The 17,119-nt window shown below is 39.8% G+C and overlaps 1 protein-coding gene across 3 annotated transcripts; it reads left to right on the top strand.

Annotated features, from left to right (window-relative positions):
- The first annotated feature begins 1,746 nt into the window (after positions 1–1,746).
- Positions 1,747–14,019, top strand: LOC138966723 (probable thiopurine S-methyltransferase). Of its 3 annotated transcripts, XR_011455745.1 has the most exons (10): positions 1,747–2,396; positions 4,260–4,399; positions 5,022–5,114; positions 5,965–6,094; positions 7,115–7,167; positions 8,009–8,083; positions 8,524–8,609; positions 10,468–10,512; positions 10,989–13,495; positions 13,754–14,019. XR_011455745.1 is itself a non-coding variant. In XM_070339043.1 (9 exons), the coding sequence occupies exons 1-9, from the start codon at positions 2,169–2,171 to the stop codon at positions 11,099–11,101; spliced, it is 963 nt and encodes a 320-aa protein (XP_070195144.1). In that variant the 5' UTR covers positions 1,747–2,168; the 3' UTR covers positions 11,102–14,019. The 3 variants fall into 3 exon arrangements, 2 of the variants coding, with proteins under 2 accessions (XP_070195144.1, XP_070195145.1); XM_070339043.1 differs by having other exon boundaries at positions 10,989–14,019; XM_070339044.1 differs by lacking the exon at positions 10,468–10,512 and having other exon boundaries at positions 10,989–14,019.
- The last annotated feature ends 3,100 nt before the right edge of the window (positions 14,020–17,119 follow it).

Genomic DNA, 17,119 nt, shown 5'->3' with positions numbered 1-17,119 from the left:
TATAGTCAATCAGTGCGGAGTTTATAATTATGCGAGATCAACAAGGGCGGCCGGTGAGAAAACTAGTTGGGCGGAGCATAGATGTGTATTCCCCAGTCAGTACACATCTATGGGCGGAGCGACTGCGGTAATCCGGCTGAGCCATGATCGTTACAGGGGTCCATAACCGACCCGTGGTCATTTGTCGCAGAACATCTGGGTCACCTCGTACTTGTTGTGTATCATATGCGCGCGTGTTTTCACAAAATCGGCTCAAAAAGTATGCTTCTCTATGGAGAAGGATGTCTGGTGACTGAGTCAACCGGACGGCCGTGCCCACAACCCGAACGGCGTGACTCGATCCTGCGAGGTGCGATTAGAGACAGTTCGTTTGTTTTTTTAGTCCAACGTGACCCTTTGATCTTACACCTGAGTGAGAGTCTGAAGTCCGGTTCACTGTCGGGCCGCCAGAGTCAGTCGGTTGAGGTGATGGAGAAGTTATCGATAAGTGCCGGAATCAGTTTCTTTAACAACATCCAGATAACTGAGTTTTTCAGGTTGGCCATCGTATGGTGAAGCGGAAGAAAGAAAAGATTGAAAAATAAAACCAACAACAACAGGTATTATCAATGGCCTTGTATAACTATTATTTTGAACTTTAGAGAGTGCAAATCATTACTGACTGACAATCGATAGTTACCAGTGCGGAGAAGTTCTTAGAACAGTATCGGAACACTCTTGTTGTATCAGTTTTGTTGTTGTAAAAATTAATGTAAGATCTGCCGAAACTCATTAAAATTTACGTCAAATTGGTGCGTTTTGGTCGAGTGGGATGTGTCGTTGATCTGTGTTGTTCCAGCCAGCCGAAGCCGGTGTAACACGAGAAAATTACTCCCACGAGATTTTTACTCCGGAGTAAACATTTCGTACGAAAAAGTTACTCCCTTTACGAAAAAAGCACTCCCCCATTGCACGAGAAAATGACTCCCCAAGACAGGTGAGTTCCGAGTAAACATTTCGTACAAAAATGTTACTCCCCTGACGAATAAATAACGAATAAATTACTTCACCCCAACACGAGCAATTTAACTTCCCATGCCAGGTGTACGAAATTTTTACTCCCTTGTCCTCTGTTAGTCTTGGTGGTGGAAGGGGTGGAAGGAGGGTAGCGCGACATTCGTGTGCGCGAGATCACTTATTGGCATTATCCCTTCGCCCGCATCCCATTTTTGCGTACGAGATTTTTACTGGAAGTAAAAAAAATGGGGAGTAAAAATTTCGTGGAGGGAGTAATTGTTTCGTGCCTTGGGGAGTTCTTTTCTCGTACGAAAAGTGTACTCGGAGTAAAGTGTTGGTCAGTTGTTGTTTTAAATTCGGTTGGTTTGGTGCCGCCTTATACACACAAGGATCATTATAGGCCAACGTGACTTGTATCATTTTACCGGCATCGCATTCTAAGAAAGAGCGGAATCACTATGCGCGCGGTACATTTCTAGAATCGAGTCGCGCAAAGTTGGAATTCCTACACTGCCGGCCATTGTCGGAATTCCAACAAAGCGCAGGTCATTTCCGGAACAGCGCCGATGAGTCGCAACATTTATCTTAGACTCGGTCATCCCTTCGTATCTCGGCTTGGACCTAATAATGGAACCTTTACAAGGGAGGCAACGCTGCTGTCGTCACTGTTCGCCTCACCAAGATCTCGGTGAGGCGAACAGTGACGACAGCAGCGTTGCCTCCCTTGTAAAACGCTGCTTTCAGGTCAGAAGTCACGATACTGTCTTGTTGATAAAAATACGTTCTTAACAGAACGCATACGTAAATTTATCAGTTCAACTTGAACAGATACGGCGAGTTCCGAGCATGAAACTGGGTTTTAACTACCGTGAACAGTAAATGTCTCACTTGTCATGGTGGGAATCAGTGTTAGGCCTATGTAATTGTAAACAATCACGAGCTGTATGACACACTTTGACTTTCGTGTCTTGGTGATCATCTCTGTGTGTATCTTTTTCAACTGTCACACAACTGTACGATCAGACAATACACAGACGTGGAGGTGATGACAACCAGATTAGTCATACGGTCACAGAAAAAGCTAGGTGAAAAGATGATCTCATGTGCAATGCCGTGCCATTTCAGAGGATCTTGGATGTCAAAAGAACTTTCTCATATTTAGACCAAGAGTCATGTTTAAATTATACAAAGCCTTTGTTGTGTCCCATTTAGAACATGCAAATGTGATTTGGTTCCCCTGCCCTAAAAGAAGGTCAGTTGCTATTGAACAATTGCAAAGGAGTGCCTCTAAGTTTGTCAAAGAGGTACACAATTTAGATAATTGTGAATGTGTACAGGCACTCAAACTGTCATCTTCAAAAAGCGGAAGACTCACAGGAGATTTGTTTCAGACCTGTAAGGTATTTAATGTTGTGTATAACTTTTTGTCACAAAGCAGGGCTCCCGACTCACCGCGCTACCCAGAGTGTCCTGGGACCCTAATTGTCAATTTTAATTTGAAGGGTGTCCAAGCGGATCTTTAGAGGGTTCCAATACCAGGGGGACTTTTGGAAGTTTAAATTGCATGACCTTCACAAAGACGTTGTTTTTCATACATCGGTTAAGATTTATACCTAATTCAATTTGTGTTGATACAGATCTGGCAGAAAATGCTATTGTCTTTGAAATCCAGTCAAGTTGACATTTTTGTCTGGCGCGCATGATATTAAAAACTAAAATTCAGTGCGTTCTGGGACCCGCTCTTTTCAGGTTTAGTGCATCCTGGGACCCCCCTTCAAGAATTCCTAGTAGGCGTAGTGTTTTTTCAAAGATCTGATAAACAAAGGGAAGTAAACATAAACAAAGGGAAGTAAGCGCTCTAAATGCATGTGACATGTGTAACAGAGTAAGTGAGAGTTATTGGGAACCAGTCTCCTGGCACCTGAGAGAATAACAAGCATTACAATGAACAAGCGACTTTCATCCTGAAAAAAGGATGAGCGCTGCAAGCTCATATGTTCCTCATTCTCCAAGGCACTCCAACGAACACTTGCGTTCACAGTCAAACACAAGAACCAGCTTTTAATCCTGACTTGACATATTGTCCGTAACGCGTAGTGTTTTTTCAACTTTGGTGCGTATAGGATATAGGGACGCACAGTTTGGGGAGCCCTGCTTATTAGTTAACACTGACATTTTCTTATAACATTAACAATTTAGGCACCATCTGAACAAACTGTGTGTTCATCTTTGTCGCACTCACATAGAAAGAACACTTCATTAAAGACCAACTGAGTTTCAACCATGTGAAACTCATTTCCAGACAACATCAATTGTGCACCAAATAGTTATACCTTCAAAAGTCTTAGTCACAGAAGGGGTATATTGTCACACATTTTACTTTTCTCTATGTTAAATAGAGACTTTGAGAGTGCAATAGCTGTGTAAGTGACAACACAAACTTTATAAAGACACACAAGGAAGGGAGGGATTAAGAAACCTGCAAGTCTTGACAGATTTAGAATCCTGTCCCTACCACTACTACTATTACTACTACCACATGTGCAGCATACACACTTGACATGATTTTTTTGGGTGAATATGTAGGCCAATAGATTTGGGTAGTGATATTAGCGCTACAACACATACTTTGTATAGAGAAAGGGAAAGGTATTATAGATTCCTGAAATATTTTGTGTTTTATGGTATATTTTTTCTAGGAATGAGTGTGTTCATGTGCATGTTTTTGTGCGCACAATTTGGTGTGTATGTCAGCATACATGTAGTTTCATTTTACAGGGGTGCATGTGGCTCTGCCCAGTGTTTGGGCAGCAAGTATAGTTTGCTGGAGAAAATAAGGATTTGATTCAGGGAAGATCACTAAAATGATCATCCCATTGTACCAGCTGTTGGCTTATAGAATGTTCGTAACCCACATCACTTAATGTGCATGTTACTGAACATTTTCATTGTATTTAAAGTTTTCGTGTGAAAACCAATGGTCGATCAATCAGTCCTAGAAGGTTGGATTCCATTTTAACTTGTTTCTTATAAAATTTATTTAAAGCTGTAACACTACTTCACTACAAGAAAGCTTGATTGGTTGCTGTAATCAAGCAACTGAGTTTTGTGGGATGTGTTAAATTATTCATGTCTGTTTGAAAGCAGCTAGTGCGATCATTGCCACATGCACTCATCGGTCTTGTTACAGTTCTCATGTATTAGCAATTTTAAACGTACAGTACTTATTTAAAATGAAGTAATGAAACATAGTTTTTTTCCAGGTCACTGCATTTTTCTCAGTCTCACATCCTTGCATCATGTCAGAAACCGGCACTGTGACGTCAAAAGTCATGAGTACTGACGAATGGGTTCAGAGGTGGGACGAACGTGCCATAGGCTTCCACAAGGATACAATTCATCCGTAAGTTTCACTTTCATTATAGTTGAACCCCCTTAAGACCTAAACAAACATATGGGAAAATAACGTCTGGAAGAATTAGAAGTTTGAATTTAGAATGAAGATAAATTTACAGAGGCTATGGACAGAAAGTGTGAAAAAAATCAAGGTTGGAAATAATTAGTGAAAAGGTGGGGAGGTCTTAAATTGTGGGTTTTTATTCATTTTGGTACTTTTATTCATGTGAAAAAGGAATGATTAAGTTTTTTTTCTTCTGAAAGTCAGCTTTTCTTTCTTACCTGAATTATACTACGTAACTTCACTAAGGTTTAGACATATTTTGTGTGATTGTATATTTGTTGAAAATTTTCAGAATTTACAACCGTGTTTCTGAGAAAATTGGCTTAGACTTTATTTAAGAAACGAAGGTGACATTGTGAAGACTCAGTTGTAATTTAACCAGTGCTTGTAAATGCTGATATGATTTTATGCTGTTTGATCAAACAGCTCTCAAGTCCTGACACAGATTCATTCACTTGCTTTTTCCTTTGCAGATCACAGGGAAGAATCAGTTCAGGTGATTTGTTTATAATGATCAGCCATGATTTCATCATGCTACATAGAAACTGACTCAGTTATTTTTCAGGTTGCTGGAAAAGCATCTACTCGTTATGGTGAATGGCAAAACCAACATTAGAATATTCTTCCCTCTCTGTGGAAAGGCGCTGGATATGAAATGGTAAGAAAGGGTTATGATTGATAACAAGGTTACGAATCATTACCGTATGGGAGGTAGTGATGTAGATACATGTATATATGTGTGTTTTCTGTATGATTATGAATATTCATGATGGATGAGGTATGGATGATAACATGATCTATGTCATGAAAAGAATAAGTTGATCCTCCCTCTTGTCTCCACCTCCTTTCCCGTCTGTTATTCTGCAATAAACAAACATGTCAAACCATAAACCCTTGCTGCTAAAATGTACTATTTCTGAACATTTTCAATTACATGTACAACATTTCACCTTCCTTTTCTTTGAAGAGAAAAGAAACAACAACAAACCTACAAATCCAGTTGCAACAACAACTCAACAACAACAACAAAAGAAAAAAGAAAAGTCCCTTGCGCTGAGAATATTTATTAAAGAAAACATGGTTTGATTAGGTAATTGTTTGATTGGCTGATATTAAAGCAGTTAACTTATCAATTGATCCACTGAATCTGTCAAGATCAGTCTTGGGATCGAGAGACAATGCTTAACTGTTCTTTTTCTGTTAATTATGGCATATTTATTTATTTATTTATTTAAAGACCGCTAGGTCCATGGTCTACACTGGTACTTGCGATGACTGGCCCTTCCAATGAGAGGACACCTCCCATAAAAGCACAGCTGTTGTCCCTTTGTCTACTATTTTATTTACCTGTTGTAATAGGCTGCCTGCAATGAAGGGGCATTTTTAGCTGGTCCGAAGGGTGTCCTTTTATCAAAGGTACCATAATGTATAAACCAAAAAATTGTTTTGTCCATGATTAAACTGTACAACGACAAACCTTTTTATTTTTTGATTCTTGACATGTAAAGGCTTGCAGACCAGGGTCACACAGTGATCGGGGTGGAAGCAGCACAGAAAGCTGTTGAGGAGTTCTTTGAGGAACAGAAAGTACCCTTCACAACGCAGTCTGTACCTGCCATCAATGGCAAACTCTTTCAGGTAAATGCTTTTTGCATTGCTTTTTGTTTTTTCAAAATTATTATTTCACAAATATCAGAAAGCAAAAAAAGTTCAGTTTATACAACATTTGTTATTGACATACTAGAAACATTTACTTGGACCTCAATCAATCTATTGAATTTTTTTTTTTAAAGAGGACAAATCTAAACAACGAAGTGACTGTGGTAAGATGAACAAAGTTAAAAAACAAAGGAATACTGTACTCACCGATACAAGAACGAGACAAGACGGTACGAATTTTCGCTTATGGAAGCTTCATCAGGAAAAACAAGAACACAAAAGACAACAAAAAGCAGACGCAACACGGAACGAACAAGGTTTGAAAGAAAATGGAGGGGAAACGCGCAAATAAGGGGAGGAACTCTAGGAACGGAAATGAATGAAAGGGGAGAGAAGTGGTTGGATGATAAAGAAAATTCACAGCAGACAAATATTCTTTTCTTTTTTTCTAATTTTCATTCATTTTGATTCCTATTAAATTGAATACTTAAAATAATGAAAACAATTTGTTGATCCATAAAAGTGATTGTACACGTATTCATCAGGACAATATTTTTTGACACTTCTAAGCCTATACCTGCTGATGGTAAACACCATTCAAAAAGTTGCAAAGACATTTGTCATAAGTAAAGGTTCATGTTAAGACTGCAGTAAATACACTGAACACGTTTGGACAGTTCAGGTCAATGAAGGTCACGGTGGTCATGCCGATGAGAATGCTGATATAATGTGTGATAATTGTTCGCAATGGTTTGTGATGGGCGATTTGTAATAGGTGGAGGACTATAGTGTGAAAGTACTGTTATACCTCTAGGGTTAAACAAATTGAACAAGTAGGTCTCTACAGAGAGGTAGATTAAAAAAAAATGGTTCATTTACTGACACTATGACGAGAAAGTCTGAGAAAATGAGGTCTTGATAAAGAGGGGGAGAGAGAGAGAGATTACACAAATGCAGTGGAGAAAGATTACACAAATTCAATGCTTTTGTTTTTTGTAGAGTGAAGACAAAAAGTTGAACATCTACTGTTGTGACTTCTACAACTTTTCCAAGTGAGTATCAATGTTTAATTTTTTTTTAATCTTGTCTAAAAATGCATCAACCATAAAAGTTTGACTGAAGGTTTCGTTGATTGAATGATGCATGCTTTTTTATGTACATATATGTGAGCACACATTTGTGCATGCACACCCCCTTACACACATGTATACTTAAACACTTACTTACTTACTTACTTACTGCCTGTTATGCCGGTTGGCATGTAGGTCAGCTACAAAGGACCTCCACTCCTGTCTGTTCTGGGCGAGTCTATGGATGGTACTCTACGTTTGGTCTTGACCTCACATGGGTGCCTGATGGATTGCCACCTTGATGTGGTCGGGGGGCTTGCGTGCCTCGGCAACCCATAGAGCTATGCCGGCGGGAGATTCGTCTCCTGGTAGGGCCACCCAAGCCGGATAGGTCGAAGGGTAGAGGTCTGACAAAGCGCAATCCACTGGTCCTCCAGGTTGGGGGTTGGGCACTGGGCTAACAACCCAGTCCCTTAAAAAAAAAAGGCATGTTACGGAAACAGCAACAAAGGAAATCATGTGTGACGGGCTTCCAGAGTCATCGGAAGATACTTGTATACTTAAACACATATATCCATAAACATTTATAAGTGAACAGGCTTTTTTCACAGGGAGACACACACACAGACACACACACACACTCTTACTCACACACACACACACACACACACACACACACACACACACACACACACACACACACACACACACACACACACACACACACACACACACTCAAACACTCAAACAGGCCCATGGTTACAAGGATGCAATAAGATTAAACAGTGTACATGGTTATTTACATGTCTTTTCTTATTTTCAGAGATATAGCTGGACAGGTTGATGGCATATGGGACAGAGGAGCACTTGTGGCAATTAACAACGAAGATCGTGAGAAGTAATTGTTGCCAAATTTGTCTCTTCATCATTGAGATACAGAGGAATCCCTTAATTTAAAACCTCAAAAAATATGAAAAAAATCTGGTCTTATAAATGAGCGAGTTTTAAAATGGGGGTAAATTTGCATGAACAGAAAATCTTAAATACCAAGGTCTTTAAGGGGGAATTGTATTGTTTTTGTTGTTGAATGTTCCTGCACTAAAACTTGCGGGACCAAATGGTACAGAGAAAGTAAATATCCTAATGGGAAAATTAAGTGTACAGCTGTTTTCAATCACCCCGGCATATAGGCAGTCATACTCCTGATGAATTCCTCGATGAAGCAGCTTGAACCAGTTTTCTGTTTTTTGTTGTTGTCTTTTATGAAAAAATAACTTTCTTCCATGGCAATTTTCGTTCTCTAGAAATATTTGTCAATAAAATATTCATATCTTCCAGATACGCAACCATTCTGAAAGGCTTGATGGCACCAGGTTGTAGGTATCTGCTGTCTGCACTGCAGTATGATGAAACCAAATATGCAGGTGAGATACGAGGTGCATGGATTGAGATGTATCTAGTGAATGATAAAAAATGCATCTACTTACTGCATACATAATGTATATCATACGTTCTATGATGCTGATCTCATTTGGGTGTACATGTACCAAAATGTTCACATTTTTGTTTTAAGAATGTTGTTCTCGCTGTAGAAATTGCGAGTCACACGGACTATTGTATAAAAAATTAGCTCCTTCTTCTTCTTCTGCGTTCCCATTGCCATGCTACACTGTCAGGGTTGTTGACATGATGAAGTTTGCAGTTTGCCGCAGGGACTCGGACTAGCTCCAAATATCTTTTTGAAACTAATTATTTTCCTTTTTTCACCTGCTGTGACCTTGAAAGTTGACAAATGTCTGGAGGTTATCAGGGACTATGAAGGCGTGTGAAGTTTCAAAAGTCTAACTTCATAAACATTTGAGAAAAATGCCAGTGTCAATTTGTATGTCTGTGAACCGTAACGAACGTGACTAGAAAATTGTCATTTTCGTTGAGTCAGTACCAGATTTAAAAACGGAATATCTTCCATTCTATCAACTGCTTACATCAGAAACTTGGCAACTAGGTATATTTGTTGATGCTGTAAGAAGAGCTACATCAACAGAATGCTTGGTTTTATCGCACACGTTGGTGATTGAGACATAAATACCGCCTAACGGTGGTGACACTTGTGACACTATGATTATGGCAAATACATGTATAATGTTTCCATAATTTCTCTTGAACTTTTTAAATTTTATTGGTTAGGTAGATTTCCTCCAACACAATAATGCGAAAAAGTTTTTGTTGCTGACAGTTTTACCCTCAGTTTTAAAACCAAGTGTCCAAGTTGTGGCAAATCAGAAGAAAATTTGATGAAACTGTGTAAATATTTGTTGTTATACCTGATGCTCAATTTGTATACAGTTATATGTAAGACAGATAAGCAAATATATAAGCGCATGCAGACAAATACTGAAGTAAGGCCCCCGCTTCTGCTGGGAACATATATGTATACATGGGGAGTAATAGGCATAAACAAGGGAGGTAAGTTCTCGTGGTTCTGGCGGATTTTCTCCCCCTCAAGATGTGCAAGCCATAATGTTTAGAAGAGTTACTCCCCTTCGCTTTTGACTGCAAGCATGTTTTTGTTTACAACCCTGATGTGTTTTTGTTCATTCGGTTGTATTTATGTCAGATTTCAACTCATGCAAGATTATACAGAGCATCACTCATCTGGTAAAACTAAACTGAGCAAAATAATTATTGCACCAATTTTCGTACCCTAACTAAAACATTCAATCCCGAGTCATTTCATTCAAAGTTAACATGCCATTATAGGGCCTTCACTTGGCTATATGGCACACTTTTCGGATCAAAGATTTCTGTTATAGGTATCACGTGACCGCCGCCGAAGTAAGGGTACCCCCAAAATCGACCTGACAAAAACGTCAGGTACCAATTAAAAAATCGACAAAAATTCAGAATAGGCTTAAAGCTGTGGTCTATGTCATTTTTGCTTATGCAGGTGTCAGAGCACATGAGCAGTAGAAAAGGAGAGACTTTGAGTCCATTTTGAGGGGTACCATGACAAAAAGCGCTGTATTTCAGTAATGCCGGAACTGCGAAGTTGTAGTCCTTGATGAACCATCGTGTAATATGTTTGATGTCAAGATCAAGACTGACACATAGACAGACAGAGATGCACGCAGACAGGCAGACAGTCTGACACAAACAAATGCAGACAGACACACACATACAGCGTTGCTGATGATGACTTTTTTTATATTGTTTTTTGACTATTGGTTTGGATGACATATCTGCTGTACATGTATCAACAATTTTGTTTAATACATATGGCAGGTCCCCCACATCATCTGAGTGATGATGCTGTACAACAACTCTATGGTAAGCCTCCCCTCCCCCCGAAAACGGAGTATGGATGCCTAAATGGCGGGGGAAAAAAAGGGTCATGCAAGTAAAATCCCACTCATGCAAAAGACGAGTGTACGTGGGAGTTACAGCCCATGGATGCAGAAGAAGAAGAAATTGCAATTTTTAGGCGTATATGTACGTGTACAAATATGATTCATGTATATGGATCCCTTCTCAAGCATGAGCCGATATAAACACGTTCAGTTTTGAAGTTCCAGCACAGATTTATAAGTGGAAAAATTATGTCAGTGTCTTACATTAAAGCCTTTTTCTGCCTTTTGTTAATTAACTGGAAAAGAAAATGTTACATGTAGTTTCAATACCAATCACATCATTATTACTTCCTGTTGACCATTCTCAGATGACATAACCTAATTAGCTAAGCTAGTGTTATGCTCTACATGCATGTTGCAATGATATTGTGAAACTTTCTTTTCTTTTTCTTTTAGGTGACAAGTACAGCATTGAAATGATTGATGATGTGGACGCATTAGAGAGCAGACATTCTCAGTGGGGGATTGACTGGCTGAGAGAGAAGGTGTTTCTCATCACTCCAAAATGAGCAAATCCCAAATTGCCAGTGCAAGCATTCAGGAATTCCAGAGATACTTATCCAGATACAGTAGAATTTCTCCAAGGAAGAAATGATGCTGAGAAACCTCAGTGTTATTCAAGTAAGGGCTGCTGGTCTTATAATGGCCATGGAATTTAGAAGAAGGTGGTGAAGATGGTGTAAATTGATTCATACAATTATGCAGAACATTGGGGAGAATATATTAACTTTATTCCCCCCTCTGCTTCTTTACCTCTGTAAACTTGTAGGGGTAGTTATTTTTCGATAATGACCCAGCAACCAAACAAATAACGACCCAGCAACAGCCTGAATCCTCGATAGTGCAATGGGTTGAGAAGTTGTTCTGTTTCGGTACTACTTTTTGCGACTGAAAAGTTCCGAACGCTCTAACGTACGAAGTATACATCTCTGGAGCAAACAATACAAACATACCGCATTTAAATTAGCAACTACAGGCCTGAACACATGAATCTTCATATAAAATCCATGAGTTCGGTTGTTTTCTGAATCTAGATTTGCCGTGCTCAAACGTTCATCACAAGCAATTTCCCGCAAGGCAAGTAACTCATACTTTGTCTAGCGACAAGAGTAGTTCCCCTTCTTTTCACTCAGTTTCTTCGACAACAGACTGCAATCCGACGGTCAGTTTTCAACAATATTTCATTTAATAAACAGATCACACGCAACCAAATGCACACATCTCATCAATTTAAGCAACATAAAGCGGTTTCATACACTATTTTCCCCAGAAAACTGAACTTCATACGGTTTTTAACGTTGGAACACGGGTGCAAAAGTTCGTCTGCTAGTCCCATTTGACGAAAGAACATTATCCTAAGCGATACCAAAACATATACAGAACACACAATATCTGCCTTTGCCGCCACAGCAGAATAACAGCATGATTATCTGTGTACTTGATTTTAGTCCAAAATAGGAAAACTGACAAGAAGTGTTAACAGAATGGATTGATTTGCACGGAACTATACAACCGCGCATTAATCGATCGCCTGCGCAGGTTGACTGGTTGAGTGAATAGGATTCGATCAAACTTTCGCAAAAAACCTCCTCTTTTCTTTGAATAACTGAAGAAAGGAGGAATAAAGAGGTTACACACCTCGTCTCAGTGATTATAAAAAATAATGGTCTCAGTTCGCGGTCATGAAAAAGCTCGCTAAAGCTAGCATTTTTCATGATCCGCTAACTTCGACCATTATTTTTAATAATCACTGAGACTCGGCATGTAACCTCTATATTCATGGCCTGATTGATTAAATGAATGATGTGTATATTTGTCTCTCTGGACAGTCTATAATGAATTATGATATATTGGATAACTAGCTGGGCTATTGAAAAAAAGGAGTTACCTATATATCCTATTCAGTTAAAATCATGTTTATGTACGTTTATTAGAAAATTTGACCTACTAAATGATCAGTGTATTATTAAAGAATAAAAAGGTGTCATTAGTATTGCTAGAACAAAATGATTTTCAAAAATGTTTGTATTGTGTTGTTGTTTTTTTTATATCATTCATGGACAAAAAACAAAACGACACAAAGGAAAATTGATTTGTTCAACATGTTTTATTGTTTTAGCTTTTTTAAAAATGAAAGTAGTTTTGGCAAACGACTATTGAATGTGTCCATGATCATAAAAATGCATTTTATGCATATGCTTTTATTTGTGACTTTATCTTTGGATGATTCATGTAATTATGAAGAATATATGTGACCCACTCCAACGAAAGGACAACAAAGTCGCTGAGGCCGAACAGAGATAACAGCAATAAACCTGAGCCATGGCCAAAATTTTGGATTTTGAGATATTTGCATTTCTGCACTCTACCTGTTATATCTATTCTGTAAATTAATATGAATTTCAGATTCGCTTTGCAAATATGATAAAAATGAGTTTTTCTTGTACTGCGGACGCAAAATAAGCACCATTTTTACCCTCAAATTAGTGTTTCTTTCTCCGCTTTTTGTACTTAAAACAAATTTCATTTTCATTTTTCGATCGTAATCGCTGAAAATGCGTATGGTTTGAGGTATACAACGTAGGACCCAAAAAACACCGAAAATCCGTAAGAATTACGCAGAATGCGTAGGACTTGACAGGTATGCATATTGAAAACAAGTTTACATCTAATCATTATTAGTCACTTTCAGCTTTATAAGTTTAACTTAAAACCCTGTTCAAGTTGTTGCTGGGGATTTTTGCAAATTTACTCCTGTTACCTTCACACCTGCTTTTCTCAAAATGGCCGCTTGAGTTTGAGCAAACTTTAAATCGCTATATCTCATCAATGCTTAACAATAGACACTTGTAGTGAAGACCACCTGAAAGCTGGTTATCTTCACTTATAAGGGATACCAAAAAGTCCAAATGTGACCCTCCACCACGAAATGAGTCGCATGTCACCTCGCGCGGTTCTGCGCTAGGCTTAACATAAGTCCGGGGAGTGTCTAGTAACAGTGTGAGGGTCACCATAGTCACAGGCTTGTAACTCAAACAGTTTTCGCTCTCAGTTTCTAAAACGGTTTTCACCACTGGATAGAGCATAAAAAACTCAATAGGAAAATGTAAAAATATGAAAATCATGCAAAGGTGACATGCAACTCATTTCGTGGTGGAGAGTCACAAATGTCAAAAATGACACTTTGTTATCCTTTTGTGGGAGTGGGTCACATATATGTTTTTACCTCAGTAAAATCAGCAATAGTAAAATCAGCAATAACATGACTTAATTAAAGAATGATATTACTCTGGTTTTTATCTCATTTACAGTGGTTTTGTCTTTATCGAAGCTGTTGATTGATAACAATAGGTAAAAAAAGAAGTGGTAGAATGTCATGAATTTCTGATCAAGGATGAGGAAAGCAAAGACAAATAATATAATATGATTTAATTGTACTGTTTACTGAGACAGAGAGAGAGAGAGAGAGAGAGAGAGAGAGAGAGAGAGAGAGAGAGAGAGAGAGAGAGAGAGAGAGAGAGAGAGAGAGAAGACAAGACAAAATCTTTATTATCGAGGGTAATAGATAAGCAAGAATATTGCTTTTTTACATCCAGCCCTCGCCCTAATATAGGGTCAACAAGAACAGAAAACAATATGTGTAATCAAAGAACTATAAGAGAGAGAGAGAGAGAGAGAGAGAGAGAGAGAGAGAGAGAGAGAGACTCTTACCGCACATTTTGAATCAACATCAATTATTTCTTCCTACCTTTCTATTCTTTTTCCTGTTTGTGACTTCCATCGATTTTTGTTGTTGTTGGCATGTTACTATTGTTACTAATTGCCGATGTAATACAAAATTTTTACTCCGAGTACATCTGTCGTATGAGAAAAAAACTCCCCAAGGAACGAACAAATTAATCCCTCCACGAAATGTTTACTCCTCAAATTTGTACTCCCAGTAAAATTCTCGTACGAGATTTTTATTCCCAGGTTTATATTTTGCGGTGAACGTTCATCTTGCTGTACTCGTGCGATGGCTCCAAAATGGTATGTCGCGCACACAGATTGTCTCTCTAGTTGAATGATGCAATAGTAAAGTGACGCTTGGCTAGTAGAATGACACGATAATGTGATGGCGTGGTGCAAATTGGTATGATACGATAGTAAAATGACTCTTGGCATGTGAATTAACGCGAAAATGGGATTGGGGCAAAATAGGATGGTGGCAAAACGGGATGGCGCCAAAATGGGACATCGCGCTAGTGGTATGACACGATAATAAAATGACGCTTGGCTTGTGAAATGTCGTGAAGTAGGGATGGGGCAAAATGGGATGGCGGCAAAACAGGACGGCGCCAAAATGGGATGTGGCGCTTGTGGAATGACACGACAGAAAAATGAGGCTTGTGAAATGGCGCGAAAATGGGATTTGGGGGGGGGGGGGATGGGATAACGCCAATATATTGGATCTCGCGCAAACGGAATGTCGCGCTACCAGGTCAAACAGGGGACAGGGGGGTAAAAGTTTCGTACAAAATTTTTACTCGGGAGTACACCTGTCGTTAAGAGCAAATTGCTTGTGTAAGGGTAGAGTAATTTATTCGTCAGGAGAGTAACATTTTGGTACGAAATTTTTACTCGTAGTACACCTGTTGTGTGGAGTAATTTTCTCGTGTTGTGGGTGAGTAATTTGTTTGTAAAGGGAGTACAAGTTTCGTACAAAATTTTTACTAGGGAGTACCTGTCGTCGGAAGCAAATTGCTTGTGTTAGGGTGGAGTAATTTATTCGTTATTTATTCGTCAGGGGAGTACAATTTTTGTGCGAAATTTTTACTCCGAATATAGTACACCTGTCGTGGGCAGTAATTTTCTCGTGTTATGGGGGAGTAATTTTTTTCTAAAGGGGAGTATAAGTTTCTTACGAAATTTTTACTCCGGCGGAGTAAAAACCTCGTGGGAGTAATTTTCTCGTGCTACACCAGCTATCGATCTAGTAAATAAAAGGGTAGCAAATTTGCTGGTGAACGAAACAGACATAAGGAATACCTCTTGTAGTTCAAGCTTGGGATGTTCCCGCAGCATCGTCTCGGTCAGCACGCAGGTGAGCAGCATGCCATTCTCGCAGCCAATCCACACTCTCTCCTTGCCGTCTGAGGCAAGACGAGCGGAGGGTGACGTCAGCAGCTTGCACCCCAGTGTCAGCGGACCTAGAACTCGCTGCGGCGCACCTAGGAAGTCAATGACGCAAATCAGGTTCCATGCACCATCCGCGACAAGAAGCATCGACTTATTGTCGTATCTTATGGAAGCAGACAGACGTCGGGCAGTTTCGGGTTGTTGCTGGCTTCACCGTCCGCCATGTGGCGTCATCAACGCCGTTCTCGTACTAGACCATGACTTTATCCGATTCCGTCACCACGGCGAAATGATCACCATCGTGACTAACCCTCAGCACGACTGGCTTGCATGATATCTTGGTTCTCAATGTTCGTGATTGTGTATGCACGCTTGCAAACGGGTTGTTCGTGAGACCCATTCTCCGTCTCTGGTCTGTGACCAAAAGTATTCCTTTGGTACGACTGCTCCGCTGTCGATCTGGTTTCCAAGGGCACTGACTATCTTGCTGGTGTGTGTTGTTGAGGAATACACCAGCAGTTTATCCGAGGGCAGATGAATCATTTGCAGCTGACCTGTCTCGAATACTTGCTCTTTCACGGCTTCCTGCCACTTTTCGTCAGTACTGACAACCAAACGTGACGAAACGTCGACGTCACCGCTAAGAGTTCGGTAAGTGACACAGACGACGTCACGAAGGGGAAGAATAGCCGTTATAGTTCAATCGGGTGCATCCACCGCTTTGAATTGAGGCACAACTGAGACACATAGAAGGAATCTCAGGTGCCTCAGGACCGTCATCTCCCCCCTTTCCTAACCTAGGTGGTGGGTTCAAGTGCTAGTCTTTCGGATGAGACGAAAAACCGAGGTCCCTTTGTGTACACTACATTGGGGTGTGCACGTTAAAGATCCCACGATTGACAAAAGGGTCTTTCCTGGCAAAATTGTATAGGCATAGATAAAAATGTCCACCAAAACTGATACCCGTGTGACTTGGAATAATAGGCCGTGAAAAGTAGGATATGCGCCGAAATGGCTGCGATCTGCTGGCCGATGTGAATGTGTGATGTATTGTGTAAAAAAAATTCCATCTCACACGGCATAAATAAATCCCTGCGCCTTGAATATGTGCGCGATATAAATTGCATAAAATAAAAATTGAAAAAAAAATCCCTGCGCTTAGAACTGTACCCACGGAATACGCGCGATATAAGCCTCATATTGATATTGATTGATTGACTCTTGGATGGCACTTTGGACGCTCTCCGGACTGCTTCCGTTCAAAACAACGCGAATTTGCATTTGGTCATAAGCTGTGCGAAATGAGGAAGAGTTTTGGATAGGGTTGGGTGTTTCTCTTGTGGAACTCAGTGAAGTACCTAATGACATACTGATCTGTCCGCGAAGTGTCCAGGCTGTCCACTTCGATT

Source organism: Littorina saxatilis, linkage group LG5, assembly GCF_037325665.1.
Source record: "Littorina saxatilis isolate snail1 linkage group LG5, US_GU_Lsax_2.0, whole genome shotgun sequence".
NCBI lineage: Eukaryota > Metazoa > Mollusca > Gastropoda > Littorinimorpha > Littorinidae > Littorina > Littorina saxatilis.
The sequence above is the reverse complement of the archived record's forward strand: the minus strand, read 5'-3'. Positions and strand labels throughout refer to the sequence as shown.